The following is a 23,517-nucleotide window of genomic DNA, read 5'->3' on the forward strand; positions in this document are numbered from 1 at the left end:
CACAACACCCTCCAGACATTGTTATTCTTTATGGGAAAGTTTGTTTTGCTGAAGAAAACACAGAACGTATCTTTCGCTTTTTGACTGCTTCTTGGATCCCTGGAGCTTGGAGTGGCGAGGATTTGACCCGAACAGAAACAAGTCGAGCAGGTTCTTACCAGTTCATCACGAATCAAATGTTTAGCTTGATATAATTTGTATTATCATGATGGTGTAGGCTATCAGGCAAAACCAAAAACCAACCCTATGAATGTTTCATGACCTTTTTTACACACGGTGTTGGATATATCCACTGGCAGTCCATATTGTTTGTTTTTGTTTTGATATCGATATTTCCATTCAAGTGGAACATTATAAGGGCCAATGGAATTACCGCGTTTTAACGACCCAGAACACATTTCCTACATTTTGGTGTTGAAAAAATCGGACTTGCAACATTCGTTTGAACATATTACACACGCGTTATATTACGAAATAATCCTGTATCATGGTTCGTCTCCTTTAGGTATGGCTTGCAAAACCGAATACCGTTATAAAATCGACTCACGGATTCCGCGCTGGTGGATTCTTATCTAACACTTCTTAAGGCATAGATAAAGATTTTATTATGATCTGGTTTGCCGACGGCTTCATTAGTACTTTATTTTTACTTGCAGTCCCATTCATAACTTTAAACCCCGGCCAGTGCAGGCTCCAGTCAGCTCATGGAAAGGTCAGAATAACTGGTGCTTCGGAGCCGGATGGCCCCAAAAACGCTCGTCCTTAAATAAAGAGATCTTTGGAAACGGCTTTTATCTGACCTTCGTAATGATGGCCTCCTGCTCCGATTTCATGGCCCGTAAATTATACAGATTGGGAGTCAGAGCTGTTGTTATTTTCAGTGATACACCTCGAGTTTTGCCAGTTGCTCGGAAGATGGACAGCGTGGCGTTGAGCATGGTGGACCTTCGTTAGAAAATTTACATAAAACGTTCCAGTGCCCATTTGCATAACGCTATTGGAAATCACAACTCCCAGGCGTCGCACGGCACGTCGGCCACTACCTATACAAACCTTTTGCCACTATGCATGTTCGTAGTAATGGCGCAGCGTTTCTACCTTACTCTTTAGTGGGTGATTTGGGAACCATTTAATGCAAAACGCGGGCCCGGAGCCACCCGGGTGATGGGAACCCGGGGACCCTACAGAGAATAGGAGAAAGAGAGAGAGCGAGCACTCCGGTAAAACGGTTGTTTCGCTAACTTTTATTTAGAAAATAGAAATGTTTTGCCGAAAAAAGAAATACTACAAGCTGCAAAAACAATCGCTCATGGTGTTCACGTACCATGAAGAATAAGCACAATAGAATAAATATAACTCGTTTGCTACTATGACGTACAACACCAGCAAACTGGTATTAAAGCATGTTTTTTGTTCTTATGCTCTCGAAAATGCTTCAGGACAATAAGGTATTCTGGTGTATTTTTTGCATTATATACTCTCAAAATTACACAACATACTTCGCAAATCGAAACCGTTCTCAATTAAGAGCATGCTCAAATGAATATATAGCATATTGTAGCGCGCGTGTCGGACGCACGCACGACTTCGCCCCATCGCACCAGTTGAAGGACAATCTATTTGGTAGTGATTAATTATTGTTTCCTTCATTATGCCCCATTAGCCTTAACGCACGTAATTATAGCAACCTTCCCTTATCACGTCGAAATGTTGTACATCTTGATACATAGGTGTAGTTTCTTCGAGAGGTGGACAACATAAATCATTCGTAAGTACAAATTTAATGGGATGGTGTGATTTTTTTTCACATCCAAAATCACATGACTGAGGATTTTTATGTGTCTGAGAGTGCCATCAAATTTAGGTTAGGTTGTATATCTTCTAATGTATATCAGTATCTTTGAAGTAGTTGAGAGACTTTTGTACTGTATTGAGTACAGTCAGACAAAAAACATCAAGTACAATTAATTAGACAGGGCTCTAGCTAAACTGAACCATACTCTTACCGTGTAAAGATCAATCAAATGCCCCTGTTCAAGAGGTAGTCGAATTTTACACAAAGGTTTCAGCCATAGTTTCCGGCAAGCTCTCGGATGAGAGAAAGTGGAACGTAAATGTGATGAAAGTGTTTTTGGCGTTCCTTTGAGATTTTTAGATGGATATGCAGATTGAACTACGTGAAATATGCTTGTCTATCCGTACCTAGATAGTGTAAACGTGTGTGTGTGTGTTCCGATCAGGTATTGAATAACTTTTTTTCCATCTCCCAAACGTTATACACCAAGGACTATACCTAAATTAAAGACCACACCTTGCTTTAAGCAATATTATCCAAGCAATAGCTATCTATCTCAGTTCAAGAATGCTTACCCAGCACCGTCACAAACGTTGAACTGATTTCTACACCTATAAACAAGCGTATTTGAGGTTTTGCTTTGATTTTCATAAAATGAGGTCGTTAACACAAAGATTTCGCCATCATATGTACATGTTAGAACTCTGGTCTGGTAGCAAACCAGACCAATAGGGTAAAGCCCATAAAAAAGGGTAGCGAGCATGACCCTTTTTTGTGTATATTACTGTACAATATTTGTCGTTTTGTCGGGCTGCCTTTTGCTAATGGTTGGCTATTAGAAGGAACCTTCCAAACCCGGCTTGTTCTTGAGTCGTGCTACGAGGACGAAGTCAAGTAATTTTGTGTTAAAATGAACGCACTAGTTTTCTGCACATCTCGAGACAACCGCAACAATTTAACAGATTGGCATTGAACATTTGGGTTCTCGAGACGCTATTAAATTGCTGCAAACTCAACCTGTATGTGTGTGTGTGTGTGTGTTTTTTTTCTTTGAAACTGTTGAAAAGTAGACTGAATGTGCTTCTGCTTAAAGCTATGCTCGTTGACATTACTTCATTAGCCCAGTTTTCTTGCAATTAGGGCGGACCGGTGACCGACGACCGAATCGAGTCCCGAACGGAACGTCTTTACGTACGCTGTTCCAGAAATGATTCCGTTCATTTTTGGAATCTTATTCTTCTACTTGGATAATGCTTAATGTTACTACGTAGTTCGAATTCAAAGCAACTCATCTTAAGTGAATCTGCGGCTCTCTTTGAAAAATGCGGAGACATTTCATCCTAACAAGTCTCCAGTCCATGTTTTATTGTATTTAATGTATAAATAATAAGGCTGTAAAGTCAATTGATATCGTCCTTGAGCACCCTTACAGGTAACAGTCATGATATACCTATTTTGATGGGCATCACGAAAGCCATTTTCATCTGTATCTATTCAGGTGGGATTCTGGCATTCATCTTTTGTGGCATACGCAATACCAATGAAGAAAGGTTTAAAGATTTAAGTGACCAATAGTGTACGTTGCTACCTCTTAGATCCAAAACTGACAACCTTACCAGTTGGTTGGTTGTCTACAAGAAAAAGAGAAACTTACACTTGGTGCTTCAGACACACTGTTGTAGGGAGTGAAACGACAATTTAACACTTGCATTGTTATTATTCTTGATACTTGTGAATTAACTGATCCTATTTTTGGCGTTCTACTGTGGTGACATTAGAGTTGGAGCAAGCAATATGGAAAAGGTTATGGACCAAGGTTATGGTTATGGAATTTCGTTGATAGCAAGGTAAGTAGATAAAGGAGGGAGAGTTGTTTAGAGAAAATTGACATTTTTCAACCTGACATAACAGTCCCGTGGTCATCAAGGGGAAGATTATTGAGAAGAGTGGTGGAAGCGTCGAAAGAGGTGCCAGTGGTGATATTGCTAGCGCCTTTGTGACGAAAAATGCAACCAAATATCGTAAATCCTCTGTTGGACATCATTTGATGTGCGATAAACTAAGATGACCCATAAACTAGCAAAAATGCTTGAGAAACTGAGAATCGAGGCTGTTTGTTCGTGTTGGTAGCCCCACACCGTATGATTTTGTAAACAAACTCTGACATATCTCGACTAAAATGGTGGTCTGTCAAATCGGCAAAAATTCACTTTCTAAATACATACACTTCTTCTTCTTTTTCCTTGCCATTACAATCTCTGGGGGTCTCGGTCTGCCATTTCTGACTTTCTGTGACTTAATTTTATCCGTAGTAAAGTAGTCAGCCTTACGTACGGGGAGGCGGTCTTGGATGGGATTTGAACCCCGGCCCTGCCGTGTGAAAACCGGCGCCGCTGTCGCATCTGCCACCGAACCGCCCCATAGGGCTTAGTGATGGGTTATACGACTGTTGCGTCGATCCACGTCTTTTTGACAGCGGAACGGAGCGAATCCATTTCTAAGCTACGGACACGGCACGGGCAAAACGAGTCGAATTCGTTCCAGGAGAGACAGTCTCGAAAATGAACTCTCACTAGCAGCGGTGAAGGGTGATTGACCGAGGGCTGAATGAAAGATAAAAACTCTGCGGGCGCCGAGATGAGCCTCTTCCTACATACAGCGGATGAACACCGCTGATTTAAAATTTGGGCCAGTAAATATTGTACTTAAAATACTACCAAGCATTCGAATTATTAAAATCTGTACAAAATCCGAAACGCGTACTTACCGGGGAGCGCTAGTTGCTGGACTCAAGAACGACTCCGGGTCGACTCACGGACCCGGAGTTGAGTTCCTTCCTATAGGAATGGAGCTCAACTCGTGGGTGCAACGAGTACGAGTCGACCCGTAGGTGCACCCAAGGGTCGACCCAAACCTAAGGATCGAACTCGCGTATGTTTTACTGTACCTATGGGTCGACAAGGACTCGTTGCACCCACGGGTCGACCCGAGCACCTTGGAACCAGTATTTCGACTCGAACGATTCCGGGTTGCTTACGGATGGCTCCGACCTGGTAGCTGCGGGTCGATCGACACATCACTAATATCGACCATTAGGGCTGGATCATAGTTTAAGCAAATTAATCAGATTCTTGGGACCTGGGACCTCGATCATTTAAAGGTTCTCGAACTCTTAAGTGGTCTCATGGACCTGTGCCAGTCACCATATTCGACGTGTTAAGGACTTGTAACTTTTATTCTGCCTTGGGGGGGGGGGGGGGGGGGGGGTTCAAAGCGATTTAATCCTTGGTAATCTTGAGCTTCAAAGATTCTATCTAAGATTAATTTAACCCATTCTTCAAACCGACAATTCTGCAGAAAAGTTCGTGATATCGACTAACAAGTGTTATAACGTGTAAGTAAGACGTAATGGAATGTAACCCGTATCTGGACTTTGTACGGACTTTGACTAGGGATGTTGTAAGAAGTAGCGCCACTGGTCTCTTCACGGTATGACGAAGATGTTTAACAAATATTGAAGATTTAAATCCTCATCCGCTTACTGACACTGTCGTATCGTTAGAGGTTTTGAAAAGAAAATGCTGACCTCAAAAACTTCTCCACACCGTAGCAGCTTCCTTTTGTTTCATACTTTAACATCGTAATTGTGATGTTAGATAAATCATATCATAACACAGTTCACAAGTCATCCCTTTGTTAGCAAAAACTCTCCGACACGGATTTCTGGGACGACTTTATTCGGAAGTCCTAGTGTACATCTTCACTCAACACAGCACAGTGGAAACTTTTCCTCTCGAAGACATTTCGCCTTGGTGGGATATACTACGCATACTTCCTGACTGTCGTTGTGGTAAAGCTTAAGAAGGCAGTGCGATAATAAAAAAAAAACAAGCACGGCGGAACGAAACAGAGATGAAACAAAACAAATAAATTGATATTGTCATCCGGGTTCGGTACACATTTCTCATTATGCATCACAGCCGAAGTTTGTAATAACGCACAAGGCAGCAAATGCTTTCCTGAAAGGATTTTTTCTCTGCATGAGCGAACAAGTCGTTACGCGATGTGCTTTCACTTCATTGCTTGCGATGTGATGCTTCGGTCGTTACCGTTTGCTGTAGCGACCCGGGAACGGGACACACTGTTTCGCCTTACGACTTTTGTACATTTTTGTTTGACACAACACGGTGCAGCATTGTGTTCCCGGCTTGTTACTTTTTCTGCTTAAAAATTTAGAAACAAGCTGGGAATTTTTGCCAAAAACTTAGAAACTATTTCCTGCAAATACAAAATAAAAATAATGCAAAAATAGAATAAATTTATCTATAGCTTTCATCGAATTTAAGCAAGTATCTATTTGATATTGCATTCCTGTTACAATTGTACATGCGCTCATAGAACGAGAGATGCGGTCAAGAGATCAAAATTCCATCCCAAAACCGATGCCAGCCCACGTGACATTTATCATGGCGTAGTTTGTTCACACAAGCACATGCACAAGCAAAATCTAACGAATTTCAACATACACACATCAAAACCTAAAAACTGTAAACCGATTGGATCGTTCTCATTTTCTAAACTTACCTTCACTAAACCTTTCAATTCTGAAACAATTTCAAAATTGCTTCCGAGCTTTCCAATCAAGTTTATAAACGCATTAAGTAAACGCTGTACTACGATTGCACACCCAATACCGCCGTTAGTCGCGCTGCTGTCAAAAATCAAAAACGTTCAAGACAAAAAGACCAGCGTGAACGAATTTTCAATCAGAATAAAAGCTTTTCTCGGCTGCAAGCGCCCAACAGCATGAAACACATTCCAAAAAAAAAACAATCACTAAAACACGACCAGGTTAATTGGTTAGTTTCCTTGCGAGCGATGAAAAATTGCCAACGCCTGTTGACTGGGCGAAAGAGCATGAGCCTTCGAAAGCACACAACATTCGGCGGAAAGCGCTTGTGGGGGAAGTCTTCAAGTGTTGATTGGTGGCTGTGGTGCTTCACACCAAACACCAAATCAAGCAACAAAAAAAGTATACAAAATGGCAAACAATTTGAAGGCTTCATCGATTAGAAAAAAAGGGAAGGAAAAAATATGATAGTCCGTGAACAACCTCCGAAAAAAACAAAACAAAACAATCACCGGCCGCAATTTTGTACCACAACTTTATGCCTCACATCGAACTCGAACCACCACCGTGTTGTTGTATGTGCTGCGTGTTTTCGAAACTAACTGCGAGAACATCTTCTCCACCGGCATATAACCTACCAAGATCACAAAGGCTGCAGAGAACGATGATGTTTGTGATGTTTTGTGCTTGTGTTGCTTCTGCAGGAAGTGTGCAAGACAAAGGATGACGAACAGTAGAAATTCATTCAACCAAAAACCGAATTGCCCCAAAACCTTATGTGCGGGTCTTTTCTACGAGCGAGCATAGAAAAACCGAATATCATGGGCTGGAAAAGCGTAGCAGCAGGTTTGAAGTAGTAGTTCCGACAGTAGACAGTTGTTCAAACTGGGAAGGAAAGCAGCATAGAGCTGAGGTTTTGACCATATAAAGGTTCGATAAAAGCTGATTGATTATCGAAATTTTCTCTATTCATTCTCTTTTATTCGTACCAACTTTAACGCTTAACATTAACTTCACGCATTTTTCTCTTTAACTATTTCCAGCGTACACGATTACTGGAAAAAATCTTCCGCAAACGTAAACTGCACTCATTAAACCACTTCGAATAACATGTTTGCCGCCGTGTCCGTGCCGGCAACGCGTACCGCTGCGTTTCTCGATCGAGCCAAGCGCAAGAAGATGCTCGGCCTGTTCTGAACACTCGAAGCGACGGAACGACTCGCGGACGGACATAATCAATCGGCGCTCCAAACGGCCCGAGACTGTGGCGGTGAATGTGGGCCCATTCCTGGCGACCGTCATGATGTATCAATGCTGTTTAATAGTTCTAATGATAGCACACTGCGTATCATCAACGGGTCAACCGAGGCCAGAGTATCAACTCACCCGTCACCCAGCACCGTACACCGATGACACTCAAAACACTAGCCAGATTGAGCAGCGCCCGACCAGTACCGGCAGGCTAGCGAGCAATTTCGCTGTCAGTGACGCTGGCATTGAGCCGTTGAATGACGAGCAGGATGTGTACGATGAGCGGGATGATGATACGTCGGAAAATGACGAAAGCGACACCGACAGCGACGGTCGGCCGGTGACGATGGTGGTAGAAGAAGAAGAAGAAGAAGCAGGTGGGTACGAAGCCAGGGCCGACAACAGGAAGGGAAACATTATTCACGATAGCCGCCCGGTACCGGTAATGTCCCACTCGAACGGTGGTGCCCTGGTTGCCGCCAGCTCCGTACACGACAATGTTCAAACGGAATTGAATAACCTGGAAGCTGTCGGGGACACATTTGAATCAGACGGTTCGAAGCGTTTTCTGCAGCACCATTCGCACCAAAGCCCGAGGGAACCCCGGAAGCAGCTGCAGCGCACCGAAGGTAACGTAATGTTCGTTTTAAATTTTCACAATTATTACCACATACTGCTTCGTCACTCCTAATGGGTGGCTTACGGGGCTGAATTATTATTTTGAAATGAGTTCGAGCAGTTATCGAACGAGAAGTAGGTCAATTCACACGGTACGGTAAGATTGAACCTACCCGTGGGGCAAGGATATAGGAACTGAGGAAGACACACCAGGTGCTGGCAGGTGGGCCTGAGGATGTATCATAATGATATTTTTTCTTCCTTTCAACCTGCCGGTGGCAATGCACTGTTGTTGTGGATTTGAAGTTATAAGAGATGTATCTCATATAACTTACTAAAACGTTGACACGTTTCAAATAAATATCAAACTTCAATGAGACAAATGAACATTTTACATCAAATTGTAGTATGTGTAGTTCCTTTCTATTTTCGATAAAAGCTTCTTACTGCACATAATTAATCTTGTAAATTGTGGGATGCTGAAGTTGCACGAATTCGACTCTGACTGCTGCTATCTGAAGATCTGACTAGAAGCTATCTCATCTTTTTGTATGAGATTTCGCCACAGAAGATCTGCCTAGAACATATTTCATATTGAGCTATCAAGTTCGTTACTAGTTATTGCAAAAGCGATCAGGCACAAGCTAAATTTTCTGTAGTCCAGTTCTCAATATATACACGCATGTCAAAAAGCAAGTTCAATGCAACGTAACAACATAATAGTATGAACGGCAATTAGCAAATTTTGTTAGGTTTGAACTTCTTTGTTGTGTTCAACATTTTTCTTATGTTAACTTACGTTTCTTATGTTTAACTTGAACTTATGTTTCTATTCTTTTTTGCCAGAAGAAGATCGAAATAGGTTCAATAGGAAATCAATAAATGTTAAAATAGGTTAAAGTAAAAAAACAGTCAAGGTGCATGTAGACTTTGACTTCCATGGCCGTAGGCGCAACAAATTACCATTTTCAAAGCAAATATTTTTAAACGAAAATGGGAAACATACTAACGAACAAAAATTTAACAAAATGTAGGTTTTATTAACAAAAAAACTTTAATTAGTTCATTCGAATTCAAATTCCACTACTCTGTAGGAATGCGCGTTCCGGAATGAACCCGAAAGGTTCGTTTCGTTCCTTTATTTAATTAGGAATTAGGTTTGACACATGAGGTTTCACCACACATTCAATTCAATCGCATTCCTGTTCAATATCAGTTTTTTTTTTAAATTTTCTTATAATGGAAATGAATGGACCAGACAAAAGGAAAGAACCTGGTAAAAAGAACGATCCTTCTCCCGCTCAACGATTTCATCACATGTGTGTCTGTTTTTGTTTTCGGAACCTTCTTATCACCTACAAATCATATGTACAAATACAAACATTAAACTATCCAAAATTAATTATAATCGTAATGATTAACCATTATACCTACATGCCAGGGCAATAGAGGATCTCTGGTTAGCATCACTTTTTCTCATATGCGAAGTCACCAGCTGTTTAATGTTTGTTTTCCGTTTAAATGTTTCTATTTCTATCGGAAGTAATCTTATATGCGCATAAATCTGTCTTAAACCTGTTGCACGATATTATTGTGTAGTCGAGAAGACTACACTGACAATTGCTTCCGTTGAAATAGGTTCAAAGAACCTACCAGGTTCATTCCATCCCTTTCCGAGAAGAAAATGGTTCCGCTGCGTTCTGGTATCAATTTCAATGTTTCCATTATTACTTCCAGGGAAAGAAAAAGAGGGGAGTTTATTAAAAAAAATTAAAAAGATTTTTTTCTAGGAAATTTAAGGTTTTTTCGATCATTGTGAAATTTTTAAACGTTTGTTGGAATGAGCTGTGATGAATCGTGTGGAGGTCCCACAATTGAACGATGGAATTTAAGATCACCGACGAAATCAGCTTTTCTATACGATATCTTCAGCTAATAAAACTATTTTCTCTGTCAATTTCAATCTAAAGCCATTGGAATGTGATATGAAAAAGTCTAAAAATGAAAATAACAATCTGCAAGTAGTGGATTTTGAATAATTAATTCTAAAAACATTAAACTTTTAAGAAAATGTGAGCTGCATGAATACTAGAGGAAAATAACTTGTGAAAGTTATTATCAATGAATAAAGAGGAGTAGAAATAAATTGTAAAATATTTCAAGTAAAATATTCTTCTAAGAAAATAAAACAAATCATGAGTATAACAAGATGTCCACCAACGTAGAAGGTAAAAACAACTCAAGCGTTATTTACAAACAACACCAAACATGTAGATGCTGCTGAAAGAAATTGATTTCAGTGTATAAAGCAATCCAAAGCATTCACAAGTCTTCTTGGTTCTTTAAAACACAAAATAAAATGTAAAATTTCAAATTCTCTTTCATTTTCACAATATCCTTCTCCTCGAAGGAGCGAAAAAACCGCTCCGAAAGCAACATAAATATTCACCCTTTGCTTATCTTTCACCAGCGCAACGACCCTCGAGTTCAATTCCATTTTCCTATTGCGAACACTTGCACATACATACAGTTGCCGCAGACAAACTAGCGAAATGGCTCGTTCAGCAATTCAAAAATTCAAAGTCTCTCTTTGAAACACGTCACTTTGCCTCTGGAGGATAAAAGTACCAGCTTACCTATGCCCCCGTTTTGTGTTAACTTACTTTAAATTCCTGTTCCATATTCTCCATCCAATTCCATCGCCAACCAACTGCGATCGGTTGGGGAATTTTGATTGGGTTATATTCAACTCGTTAAAGCACAGACACAAAAACCGCCCCAGCGTACTGAAGAATACGCATTTGTATTCTTTTAGCAGTTAGAGCTTCGTTTTGGAGGGCATGTCAAAAAATGTCAATCGCTCTTGCTCCTAACGATGTACAAGGAGTCACTGTTTTTGCTACACAGATTCCTCTTGGGAGCAAATATTCCGGATCAAAAAGCCACACAAACCGATACGACACGGTGGTGGTGTTGTGAAGCATCTTTAACATGTGCTTGTCTTCAGCAAGGATAAACTAAGAGACATATCTATCAAAACTTATTTAAACAGAGCATCGCACTGACTTAAATCACCAGCAATTGTACACCACTGTTCACTTTTACTGCTATTTAGAGCAACGATAAATTTGCATTGTGCTTTTTCGCTTAATAGCATCCCCTTTTTTCTTTTCTCTCCACTACATTGCACAGGTGTTGAGCAATCTTTATCGCTATTGGATGCGGCCACAAACACCGACAGCAGCAGTAGCTCCTTCTCCACGACGGACCTGTCCGATCTCACCGTATCAGCGGCGGTATCGACGGCAATGGAAGATGTGCCGCTGGAGCAAACCATTTCTAATCTATCATTATCAACCCAACGAACAATACGAAGGCCATCATCGTCCGGTACGCAGGTGGCAGCGAATGTACATAATACGCAAGACCCAGTTCTGCCGGCCTCCCCGAACGACCCAGCCAAATTGAACCAGCAGCACTCCCCAGCAGCAGCCCAGCCCCAATCGCTATCGGATGGATCACGAAGAAGTAATCCCATAAGCATTTCAAATTTCCACTCCACCGCATCCAACGACACACTGCTAACGACGGCTACCAGCCTGCAGCGCCATCGAACAATTAATTCCATGAATCTTAATCCCACTACACCGGCGATGGTGGTCAAACCGGTGGGCGAGCATCGTAAGTTGCTGAAAAGTACCGGACCCATCCTGAACTACGTGTTCGACCATCATCCGCCGTACTACAAATCGACCTATTACAATACGAGGTGAGTATTGTCCGAGGGGGGGGGGGGTGGGGGGTTGAAGGGACCAAACCAAAGGAAAAGACAGAAAAGAATACCACACACAACAATTCACTCGTCCAGAAATGAGTCTGTTGACCAACTCCAGCAACAACATCGCCCAGCGGCGCTCGGTGTGCAGTGTAGGTCGATCAATATGTATCGTTTCAGGCAATAGTTGAGAATCAGCAAATGGTATTGAAAAATACCTAACAACTTCATAATAAAGTTGCGCTTGAACCACTTGCTCCGGACCGGAAACGGACGGAACGAAACTGATACGCCCATTTAACATAATCGGGACGCGTTAGGTGAAACGACACCACGTTTGAATTAAAACTGCAAACACGTACTGCTACCGTAAAATAATTTCATCAAGCATTCTGCTGCCTCTGCCAGCGCCATTCCACACAAGCCAAGACCGAGCAGCGACCAAGAAAATCCGATCAGCAATCCAGTGGCGAACTGTGGCCTGTTTTGAGCAGGAAAGTAGTTTCCTGCAGCACCTTCCTTTTTTTCCTCATTTCCTTCGTTGTTGCTCTTGCTTAAACCATTCTGTGAACAATACTTGGCAGCTTTTATGTGCGAAAAATGAAACACCTGAATTGCGTTGCGAAATCTGTTCTGCTGACATTTGGTGCATAACATTGGCTGGCTGGCTGGCTCTGCAGTGGCCACCCCCTTGGCCGCTGGCAAGAAACGAAACAAGAAACCAACTCGGTTTCTACCAGCCAGCCTGCAAATGGATTCTACGTGACATCATTACTACTACCGAGCCGGCAGTATTGGAACTTTCTTTCGGTGCCGTTCTGGGACGGAATTTTCAAGCCATTCCCACAGCGGGGCATTCCGGCCAGAATCAACAGGAACGCCACACCGTGACAGGGGGCAAAAGTGCTCCGGCCAACAATTTAGTACGATACAACACTTCATTATGCTACAGACCGTTTCCGGTAATGATTCCCGTAGCTTAATAATTTCCGCAACTTTGACGCAGTAATGGTTCGCCGGAGCTTGCGTACGTACGGAACTATGTGCCCATCTAAGCGTTTTACTCGTCATTAAATTGGACGACGTTTGCGCGACTGATTCCCGTACATGGGCAGTAAATATCAATCACTCCATTGGGTAACTTTTGGCACACGAAAATAGATACGCTCGACGATTCTTCTTTATTTTGAATCAATGACATACGTCTAACACATACACAAGTCCTAATTACCATGCTCGAGTTTGGTTTGGCAAAAGCGAGAAATCGGTATTATGGTGGTCAAATTAGAAATCCTGTGTACACGAAACCCAATTCGCAGCGCAAACTTGATTTTTTTACCAAATGCAGGCATTTTTTTACATATTTCCTCACAAAACTCACTGCATTTTTGTCGCAAATCGTAGTATTGCTGGAAGTTGTGCTTTATCTAAACCGGCTTATATACCTACTTATTTTATCACTTATCGGGCAATTCAACCGCCTCGCGGTCTTGGCCAACTGTAACAACTCTCGATACTGCTCACGGTTTTGCGCTGTCGTCTGCCAATCCATCATCCCGGCCGTTCTGGCGGACGCATCTACTCCTAAAAGGACCTTACCCAGGGTTTCACCAGGCTGGGTGGTCCGGTACCATTCTCATGACATGATCAGCCCACCGGACGAGCCTGGCGAGTCTCACTCGCTGCACAATGATTGGATCACCGCACAGCTCGTAGAGCTCGTCATTATAGCAGCTCCTCCATGATCCTTCCACAAATACGGGACCAAATATCCTTCTGAGCATCTTCCTCTCCAACGTGGCAAGGAGGAACTCATCAGTTTAGACAAGAGTCCATGTTCTAGAGGCGTTTGTCAGATGTATGTCAGACGTTGCATGCTTTTCTTCGGTACGGTCTAGAAATTTGATGAGGCAGATGTTGAAGAATCTGCCTCGCATGCGTAGCATGCATAGCCTATCGTTGGTAGCATCGCAACCGATGACTTCGGATTTCGGCCAACGAAGAAACCTGTTCCAATCATATGTTGGCGGACGCACCATGTAGGTTTAGGTCTCACCATTCCCTAGCCTTCAAATCTCTTGTAAAGCTACAAGGTCCATGTTCAGTGTGACTAGGGCGTTATGTAGCTGCCTCAAGGCTTCGGCTCTGTGAGGAATGCTTACGTTCCATGAGTCCAAAGTGGATAGGAGACGGTACGGTGGCTTGAAATCATGAAATTCGGAAATCGCATGATTATTTAACTTAAGGCAGGCCGACTGACCCTTCGCTCAACCCATCAAATACCTCTGAAAGGTCCCGTGACAGTTCGGTTTATAGTCTGGTTACCCTCCGACGTACAGACAACCCGGTAGCCCGATCTGCCCACAGCAGCGAGTTTTTTATACACCACCCACCGATCCACTCGATATGTGATTAGACAAGTTTTTTTTTTTTGAGTTTGCCCGTTAGTGGACCATAGTCAGCACCATATAAATACGACTAGACGCCCAAGTCAACCGAATGTAAGCAAACACTCACTTCGTACCATCGAATGAGCAATCGATAAAGGGCTAAAGAACACCGCACTACCCGCTTTTCCAAATTGACTCAGCTTGCTGACAATTTTTTCGATATCACAGCGATTATCTTCTCACTGATGATCGGACGGCACGAGCGGATCTTCATCAACCGGAAACAAACCGGAGGAAAAAAGGAGTGAGTTCTTTTAAGGTGCTTTCGCTAGGATTCAACTGGCCTACACCCTCGCTGAATGAACTGTCAAGCCATCATTGACACATAGTATGTATGTCACTGCATATGCACTAGAGGCGCTCACAAAAAAAAAACAACTAGCCCATCCGTGCAGTGGTAATAGATAAAAGAGTTATACGTTCGTTCTTCTCGTGTCGTGGTGCATTTCAATCACTATCGCATGGTAGTATGTGTCATGCAGAGGCAGTAGCAGGAAAAAACTGAACGAAATGCCATCTCATCTAAGGTATATTCACGATAGATTTTTTGTTGTTGCGGGCCTTACGTGAGCCGCGGCGTTGTCCGTGTCCTCTGTCTATCGGCGGCATCGTTTTGCCGCTGCGACTAGAAAGCCAAGCCAACCAGATGACGTTGATAAATCGGTTGTGCAAGCATCGCATATTTGAATGGGGAGGTTTTTGTGTGTTCCGATGCTTTTTTTTTCTTTTCGTCCTGGACATGTATGATGCTTAGTAATCCGGGGGGTGTCTCTAGGGTCACCGTGTGCTAGGGTCACAATCCCACCAGGAAACCCTTTGACATGCACGGACATGCCTTTGACCCATCATAGTAGGAAAGAGTATCAGCGTATCACATCTTCCGTTGATCAACTGCATTCGTTGTCATACGGCGGCCGTAATCGACGAACTTGCACGCAGATTATGCTACGAGTTTCTGAGAGCGTTTTTCGTCCTTGCACCGCTACAGACACCGTTCCAGTCATGCATCATGTCATCATGCCATCGTCATCGTGCATCATTTCGTGCTCCCATTAGTCACAACATGGTCCATTTCTGTCATCTTTGATTAGAATGCCATCAATTGGTTTGGTGCGTTCTTTGTGTCCTTCGGTGTGCTTATGCACGTATTAACTGCCAGTCAGATGATTGATCTGTTCCGTGTAAAGACTACAACAGTTACTCTTTCACTACAAACACTAGACATCAGAGTATTCCCCTGGCTACGCGTGTTATGGTCAGAGCAATTCCGGAGTACCAGCAATTAAATTTGAATGTGTTAAAAATGGATGCATAAATTTAAAACGTACACACGCCCTTTTCCCCCGCATTTCTTCCCTTAATGCATGGAACGGGCGACGAATGATTGCCACCGGGAAATGCAGTTATTCCCAACAAACACCGGCGGCAAAATGCCATTTTTCCAGTTAAGGTGTTTGTTTGCCTTTTCCACATAAAAAGCAATATCCGATCGTCAACTTTTGTGACACAAAGTAATTCGGTGTACGGTGTGCGGTGCACCGCTTTTTGCGGTGCAAGTGCAATTTATGAATAATTTTCTTGTCCGTGCACATACAACCGCATGCCCCTCACACAATGGCGCCCGTAGCTGTAGCTACCTACCATACTGTTAATAGCATCGAGCCATACCTCGGGGGGTTAATTTTGATTAACATTTTCATTTTCTGCTCCAATTCACTTTTTACCTGCTGTGAAAAGAGCTCCACACAATAAGCGAGTATGTGACGCAAATCCTTGGCAGTGAAATTTCATGGCGAAGGAATGTACTATAGAAAACAGGAATTTTATCTTCTAACAATTGGTTTGTGTATCGTGTACCATTGAAGCACGTAATTTAATCTCGCGACACACAGGGCAGCCCTTGTGAAAGTGCAGTGAAATGAGCGTTTAATCAAAAAATTATGCTCATCAACTCACGAATAAAGCAACAGCCAGAAGTGTAAACAAAAATCAAGCCAAAATCATGGAAACGTGGAAAGTGAACAGCACGACGAAAAAAAAAACACAAAGTATGGAAGGATCATAATTGGTTTTGTCATCGACATAAAAATGAGATCCTCCGAAAAGCTCATAAACGTGATTGGAATCATAAAAGTTCAATTAGTCCATACTTGCACACACAACCACACACACCCACAGCGAACCATCGATCCAGTTTTCCAATCAATATCGATGCGACGATGTTTGTATAATAACATAATTTAATTTAATACAAATTCTCTTTACTGATGATGTTTAGATACTCTTCGCCGAGGAGTTTATTTTTATACGCAAATCACGATTGGAGCAAAATTTCAGATTTCGGTGAAGTTTAAGCCCTTATACTGGGCTGGGAAATAAAGTTATCAACCGATGACCATCTGTTTTCTTTGGCTTCTCGACACGCGCAATTATTGCCACAGTAAGCATTCGCCGGGAGAATAGTCCAAAAATAGCAATACGGTCAGGCGGTTTTTCGTATATTTAGATTGTTTTGCTCAATCTATAGGTCAATAATAAGATAAAACTATAATCTTAATATCGTATGTCTGAAGAATTCATCTGTACAAATTTTCAGCTTTGAACATGTTTTAAGAAGAGTTAAAAAATGTATAACTTAAAATTCATCTTTCAAATGCTTCTTATCCAACTTTTTTTGACGATTTTGGAGAGGTTATTTTTCATATTGACAAATAGGGAGTTAAGACGAAGAGAAGAAATTCAAAAAGAGCTGTGCAAATAATGTGTTGACAAGATGCCAATTCAACAAGCTGCAGTCGTATGTTTGGTTTGACTTTTTTAAAAACAAAGATTACACAATATTGTGCAAATTTTGATATTTTTTTTTTTGTGCAACAACCACAAGTCATAAAGTATCGATCATCTCCATCGTAGCTATTTATTGCATTTAGGATAATTTGCGGTCCGGTGGCCGAGGCGACAGCGGTGCCGGTCTTCACACGGCAGGACCGAGGTTCAAATTCCATCCACACCGCCTCCCCGTACGCAGAGCTGACTTCTTTGCTACGGGTAGAATCAAGTCACAGAAAGCCAGAAATGGCAGGCCCGAACCCTTTCGAGGTTGTAGTGCCAAGGAAGAAGAAGAAGGGTAATGAGCTTTATGTTTACATTTGGCTTAAGGAACTATCAAATTGGACAACAACTCATGTTTCGTAGCAAACTGTTTTGCATCAGTTGCGGGAACAAAACAGAACCGGTACGACGAAATTTCTAGAGAGAGTTACATTACAGATATATTCATGAAAGCTAGCAATACGGTCAGGCCGTTCTTATTTTTTCTTTTTCTCAATATTCATGAAAGCTGTACATCCTTTTGAATCGGATATTTGTTTTTTTCTAGTCGTTTACAACAAAAACCTTGCCTTTGTCATACAGGCCATTTAATGACTTTAAAAACAGACGGCCATTTAAAAACAGACGTAATGAAACCATGTTTTCCACGGTTTTCAATGAATCCTACAGGTTAACGTTCCGAATGGGATTCGATCTCCGGACTTACCATATTAAAATCTATACCGCTATTACCCCGAACCGTCGAAGAGATCCATCCATTTTTATACCCAAATGTATTAAAAACATGATTTGCTACTAACTATGCTTGCGATTCAACAGAGACATTTACATAAACCCCTAGTACAGCATCACTGTGTTCTGAGAGCAGTTCGTTCTTAATTTAAGTTATGGCAGCTAATAAAGCTTATTTTAAGAATATATAGCTCATGAAATAGCTTCAAATGAAAGTCAATTGTTTTAAGTAAACTGTAGTTAAATTAGTAAATAATGTGTCAATCGTATGTAAACAATGGAATCCTTGAAGCTTCGTCGAGCTCAACCATAGGTTTCTCCATACCATACTCCAACCATAGGTCTTAAACCATAGGTTTGCCATCTCAAACCTGCTCACCAGCGCTCCTTTCAATGATAAGCAACAAACATCACTATCCATTGAATATTAAATCAACCGGCCGAGCGCGCCTTTTTTGGCGAGGCTAACAAACCCTGCTGCCCTTATCGCATCTCGATTTCACTCTTCAGCCCTCTGTTTGCTGGTAACCGTACGCAAATATTTTGCCGTGTACAGAACAAACAACGCCAAAGCTCATGCATTTCCACTCAGATGTAAACAGTACACGAGAAGGAGCTAGAGTCAGGAAGGAAGACCAGGAAGTTGAGAACGTACATAGATGGGGCCAAAAAAAAAGAGCGTGAGTAATCTGTTTCCCATTATGATACGCCCCAAATTTGTTACACAATTCGAACGTTGGTTTTTGTTTATGAAAACCTAACGGGAAACAGTCTATTTACCTGCTGTTGGTACAATGCCGAGCAAATTTAGAAAATACGGCGTACACACAGGCTGCTAATTATAATCCTAGCTGCTGTTGGCATCATCCGAGCTCATCCCGACAGTGATTGTCTCGAAAATCCATCCAATGTGTCTCGAAATTACACTTTGGGTTATTAAAGGTGTTCCGGTGCTCGGAAAACAACAACATTAGCACGCATGCCAACCTCAACGTCGAGTCCACGCTTCGCAAGACATCAAAACAACCGTCAAGGCAGTGGGAGATTTAATCGGGACGGACGGATCAACTACCGAATGTGCCTTCATCCTTTGCTTTCGCTGTGCTCTGTTTTTGTGCGACCGGTTTTCGTACGACACGAAAATGAGGAAAAGTTTTCGGTGTTTTCCGAATTATCCCACTGGTTCTGTGACATCCGACGGTGAGCTGTATGTGGTACCGGGGGTCCTGAATATGCATACGATTTGGGACGGTATTTGCGACTATGCGAAAAATTTGCGTTGTTGTGCCATGCTTAAACATTTTTTGTGTCCAAACTTTACTTCAAACACACATAATATTTTATTACATACTAGAAATGTCTTTCATATTTGAATTCTTGCCGAGATATTTAATTTATTTTCAATATATCATGCATTCGTTATATCCTAATTATCAATATCCGAAAGTGAATCAGTGCATCCAAGCTTAAACTGATCCACAAATGATGTTTCGCATATAGAGTCGATTGATTGCTTTTCAGCAATATTGTTTTGAGCTGTTGGAGAAATCAAAGTAATGCTTGATGAGAATTATTTTAGTGTTCAAACCTCCAAGAGGGTGTGAGGAGCGACAGAGGAGCTAATTAGCCTGTCTGATTGTAGTGAGGGTTATTTAAGCCATATCTATATAGTCTCGCACTGGACAAAGCAGAACAAGGCAAACAAGTCGTACAGTCAAAACAAAAGCCTAGAACATCAAAGAATTAGAAAGCCTCACTACACTACTGGCAATATGAGTGCCGGCCACGATGCATCCGAAATAGAACAGGTGTTCATATGTTCGGTGAGTGTCCGTGGAACATACCACGGAAGCCATCGGTAAAGGCTTCATCAATTCATACGTAGGGTCCTGTTTCATATCCCAGTCCCAGGCACAATACTTCTCCTGCTTGTTTTACCTTGTAAGAGGCAGAAGGAAATAAAGTCCATGCTCTTGAAATGGTAGCCAGCAAGTACGTATCTTTAAAATGCAATTCAATCATTTTACCAAGCGTGATAGTTTCTGCTAATGTGATAGGCCGGTCCGGTGGTCTCACACAGCATGACCGAGGAATATATATCATCCGAGCCGTCTCCCCGTTCGCAGGACCGCTATGGGTAAATTCAAGTCAAGGAATGCGGGAAATGGCACACCAAGACACCTCGAGGTTGCAGAGCTGAACATCGTTCGGGCAAATGCTTTGAGTCAATGTTGCCTAAAATTCTAACCCTATTTTGCGTTAGTTTTTAAAAAGACAGTGTCTATTATCTATAAGTCTATTAGAAGCGGTCCGGTGGCCGAGGCGAAACCGGGGTTCAAATCCCATCAACACCGCCTCCTCGTACGCAGGATTGACTATCTAGCCTTGGGTTCAATCAAGTCACATAAGGCCAGAAATTACAGACCGAACCCTTTCGAGGTGTTCGAAGTGTAGGAAGTGTCTATTATCAATTAGAAGGTTTGATCGTAGGAGTATGGAAATTCTAACAAGCCATCCATAACTGACCAAGAATATCCAGAAAAGATTTCTCAGGCGATATCTACACCTACGGTATATAAAGGCAGATGTACGATGATCTTGATGGGATCGCTATAGTATACGTAACTACTTAAATTTAATCACTTTTGGGGTGTTCACAATCCAGCCGGATGTTTCTTTACTAATAAGACTTAAATTGTCCCTCATCACTGTCATATACTAAGCTCGTCTGATATCAAAAACTCGTGATAACTGGAAGTATCACACTTACTGTTTGCTACCATTTCTGCGCCTTAAAGACCGCTACAACCATCTACCAACCAACGCTCATCGATCAACGCTTATTTTCAACAATCACATTAGATTTTACGCACATCGAACCGCATTTAATTCTAATGATTATTTATGCCGGGTGCGCTGTGCTGTCACTGCACCCGTTCCAGCACCGTTCGGTAGGATGCTCCAGCAAATCTGTAAACCTTATCGTCATTAAACACACATTCAGAGCCCTTCTGTAATTCATTTAATTGCATGCTATAGGTCATTATACGTTGGGCGGACCTTACCATAAAACCGATAAAATTAATGTTATTTCGGTTAGCCGAAAGTAAACCAATCAATTTGTCCGAATGTCCTGTCAGAATGTTATAACAAACAGTTTAAATGATAACTGTTCGATAAGCATGTAATAGGAGGATAGCAGTGTCAGGAAAATAGAAAGGAAAGTATGTTCTTCATGGAAGGAAATTTCAGTATAACTATTTACTGTGTAACAGTTAATACGAACCTATATAAAGCTCCAACTCGAGGTAAATCATGCAGTGCGTACGGAAATACGGCGGGCAAATGAGTTCCATTCTTATGACTAATAGAGTGCACAGTCATTATTAGATTTTTAGACATTCGACGGCAGTGCATACGAATGCTAATTGTGGTTGAGCGTTCGCCCAGCAACGGCATAATTATTATTTCACGCAGTGCTGCCGTAGCCGATGTGCGGCACTTTTGACCGCAGTGTAATTTAATTATTTTTGTTGCAGATTGCATAACTCCCACCGATTCACCGATCAATCGGAAACCATACGTATGCACTCGTTAAAATTGCTCTTTGCTTTATTGCTTTCCGTTTTGTGAGGTAGATTTATATTTCATTCCAAAAACTACCTAAAAGTACGATGTAGGGCTTTCAAGCTGTAATAGAGCGTTGATAATAAATTTTAATAGTAAAATATTATATTTTAACAACGATAGAATTTGCTTTACTATATTTTTTTGTGTACGCACTGAGTCGAGCACATTCACGGACTTTACTATTTTCAGATCAGATATTTTTGTTAGTAGTAGAGGGCCTACTAAGCTGACATCATTCAAGCAGTAATCCAATGTTTCTGTTTCTACCTATTTTAATCTATCGAACCTGTCTAACCTATCTTATCTTATTCATAACATGTAAAGCAGTATTTAAAATATCTGTAAAATATACTCTCTATCCCAATAGTCGATTGATGAGACATTTGGAATTCAGGATTGCTTCAGATTCCGCTTCCTGATATGAATCATTCAAGCTTACGTGTAGAGCTGTGTTGTACGATACCTTGGCAGATGGTTGAGCAACATCTTTAAAAAACATATTCTGAATCTCATGAACAGCAAGCATACTTCTCCTATACCAATACGTCCAATTTTCTACATCAGAAGCTACATAAGATTAGAGGAATTATAAACCGTTTGTCTCACTTTTCGTTGAATTGTAGCTAGAACAATAGCTTGCATTTTACTGTTGTTCAGCTGCACATTTCAGTCGTTCGGATATTTTACACAACTGTCAACGCCGTTTTGGAGTCCAGATTGGCACATCAGCAGTGCAGCAATTGTACAAGAAAGATCCTAGGACGCTCCCCTGTGTAACGTCTGCACTATTGGTAAAGGGCACTGATAGGTTTGCGCCTAAATGGACTGCTGCCGTCCGGTCATTCAAATAGCTTTTAATAATTCTAGCTCTACTCAAGGATATGCCTTATGCAACCTGGGCTGTTGATGTCCAGGAATGACATTGCAGTCGACCATCCTCGGGTGCTTTGTCCTGGACCATTGGTTGCAATTGGAGCCCATTTTTATGATCCCGAATTAAGGTTTACGAGGTTCATTTTGGTAAGAGTGTTGTTCTCTAAAGCAATAGCCTACCAATCAGCTGAAGATGAGGACGCACAATAGAGTACTATAGCTGAAGGCTAAGCAAGAATATTTTCCATGTATTCTGATGGACCGATGAAAGTGCTGTGATCGTAGTGGGATCATTTGCCATTACGTAAGTGAGGAACCAATCCTGAGGAAAGTAAATTCAACAAAAGGCCCAAGGAGATGAATTTCACCAAGCACCAACAATTTTGTGCAAATTATATTATGTACTCCAACTCAACAGCTACTAATGTCGTTTTTGAAACATCACTTCGGCCTAATCTTGCCTCGGTACGAGCACTCTATCATCATCATGCCATTACCTTAAAAGCTTCTACCACAGGGGGGCCAAAAGCGCAACACGTACACGTACAGTCAACAATCGGCCAGATGTTTTGCTTCCAGTTTTCTTTGAAACGAAAATGGACTACACCAACCCCCTTCATTTGAAATTATAATTTTCAATAACCGTAGCCCAACTACTAGTACCACTAACTACACTACAGGTACACTAAAGCGTTGGTTTTTAGATTCCCATTCCTGCATACTTTATATTCAACGCCTTTGTGCGCTCCGAAAGTCAACTGGTCCAGGCTTTCGCCCTGCTCCAAAGAAAAACTACTTTACCGGCAAACATCAACCAATCTGCTGTTGCTGGCGGCATTTTGCTGTATTAATTTTACCACAATTGAGTCTAGAGGACAAATACAAAGCGTTAGACCTACGTTAAGAGTTTCTATTTAAGTTACCCTTTTTC

The 23,517-nt window shown here is 41.7% G+C and overlaps 1 protein-coding gene across 5 annotated transcripts in view; it reads left to right on the forward strand.

The window, feature by feature from the left end:
* Positions 1 to 23,517, forward strand: part of LOC118517674 — a 99,483-nt gene that overhangs the window by 31,416 nt on the left and 44,550 nt on the right. For all 5 annotated transcript variants that reach the window (XM_036064068.1, XM_036064069.1, XM_036064067.1 and 2 more), the window contains exons 3-4: positions 7,469 to 8,305; positions 11,487 to 12,063. In XM_036064068.1, the coding sequence (XP_035919961.1) occupies positions 7,726 to 8,305; positions 11,487 to 12,063 (1,157 nt within the window). In that variant the 5' untranslated portion in view covers positions 7,469 to 7,725. The remainder of the gene's footprint in view (positions 1 to 7,468; positions 8,306 to 11,486; positions 12,064 to 23,517) is intronic.

Source organism: Anopheles stephensi, chromosome 2 (assembly GCF_013141755.1).
Source record: "Anopheles stephensi strain Indian chromosome 2, UCI_ANSTEP_V1.0, whole genome shotgun sequence".
Taxonomy (NCBI): Eukaryota; Metazoa; Arthropoda; class Insecta; order Diptera; family Culicidae; genus Anopheles; species Anopheles stephensi.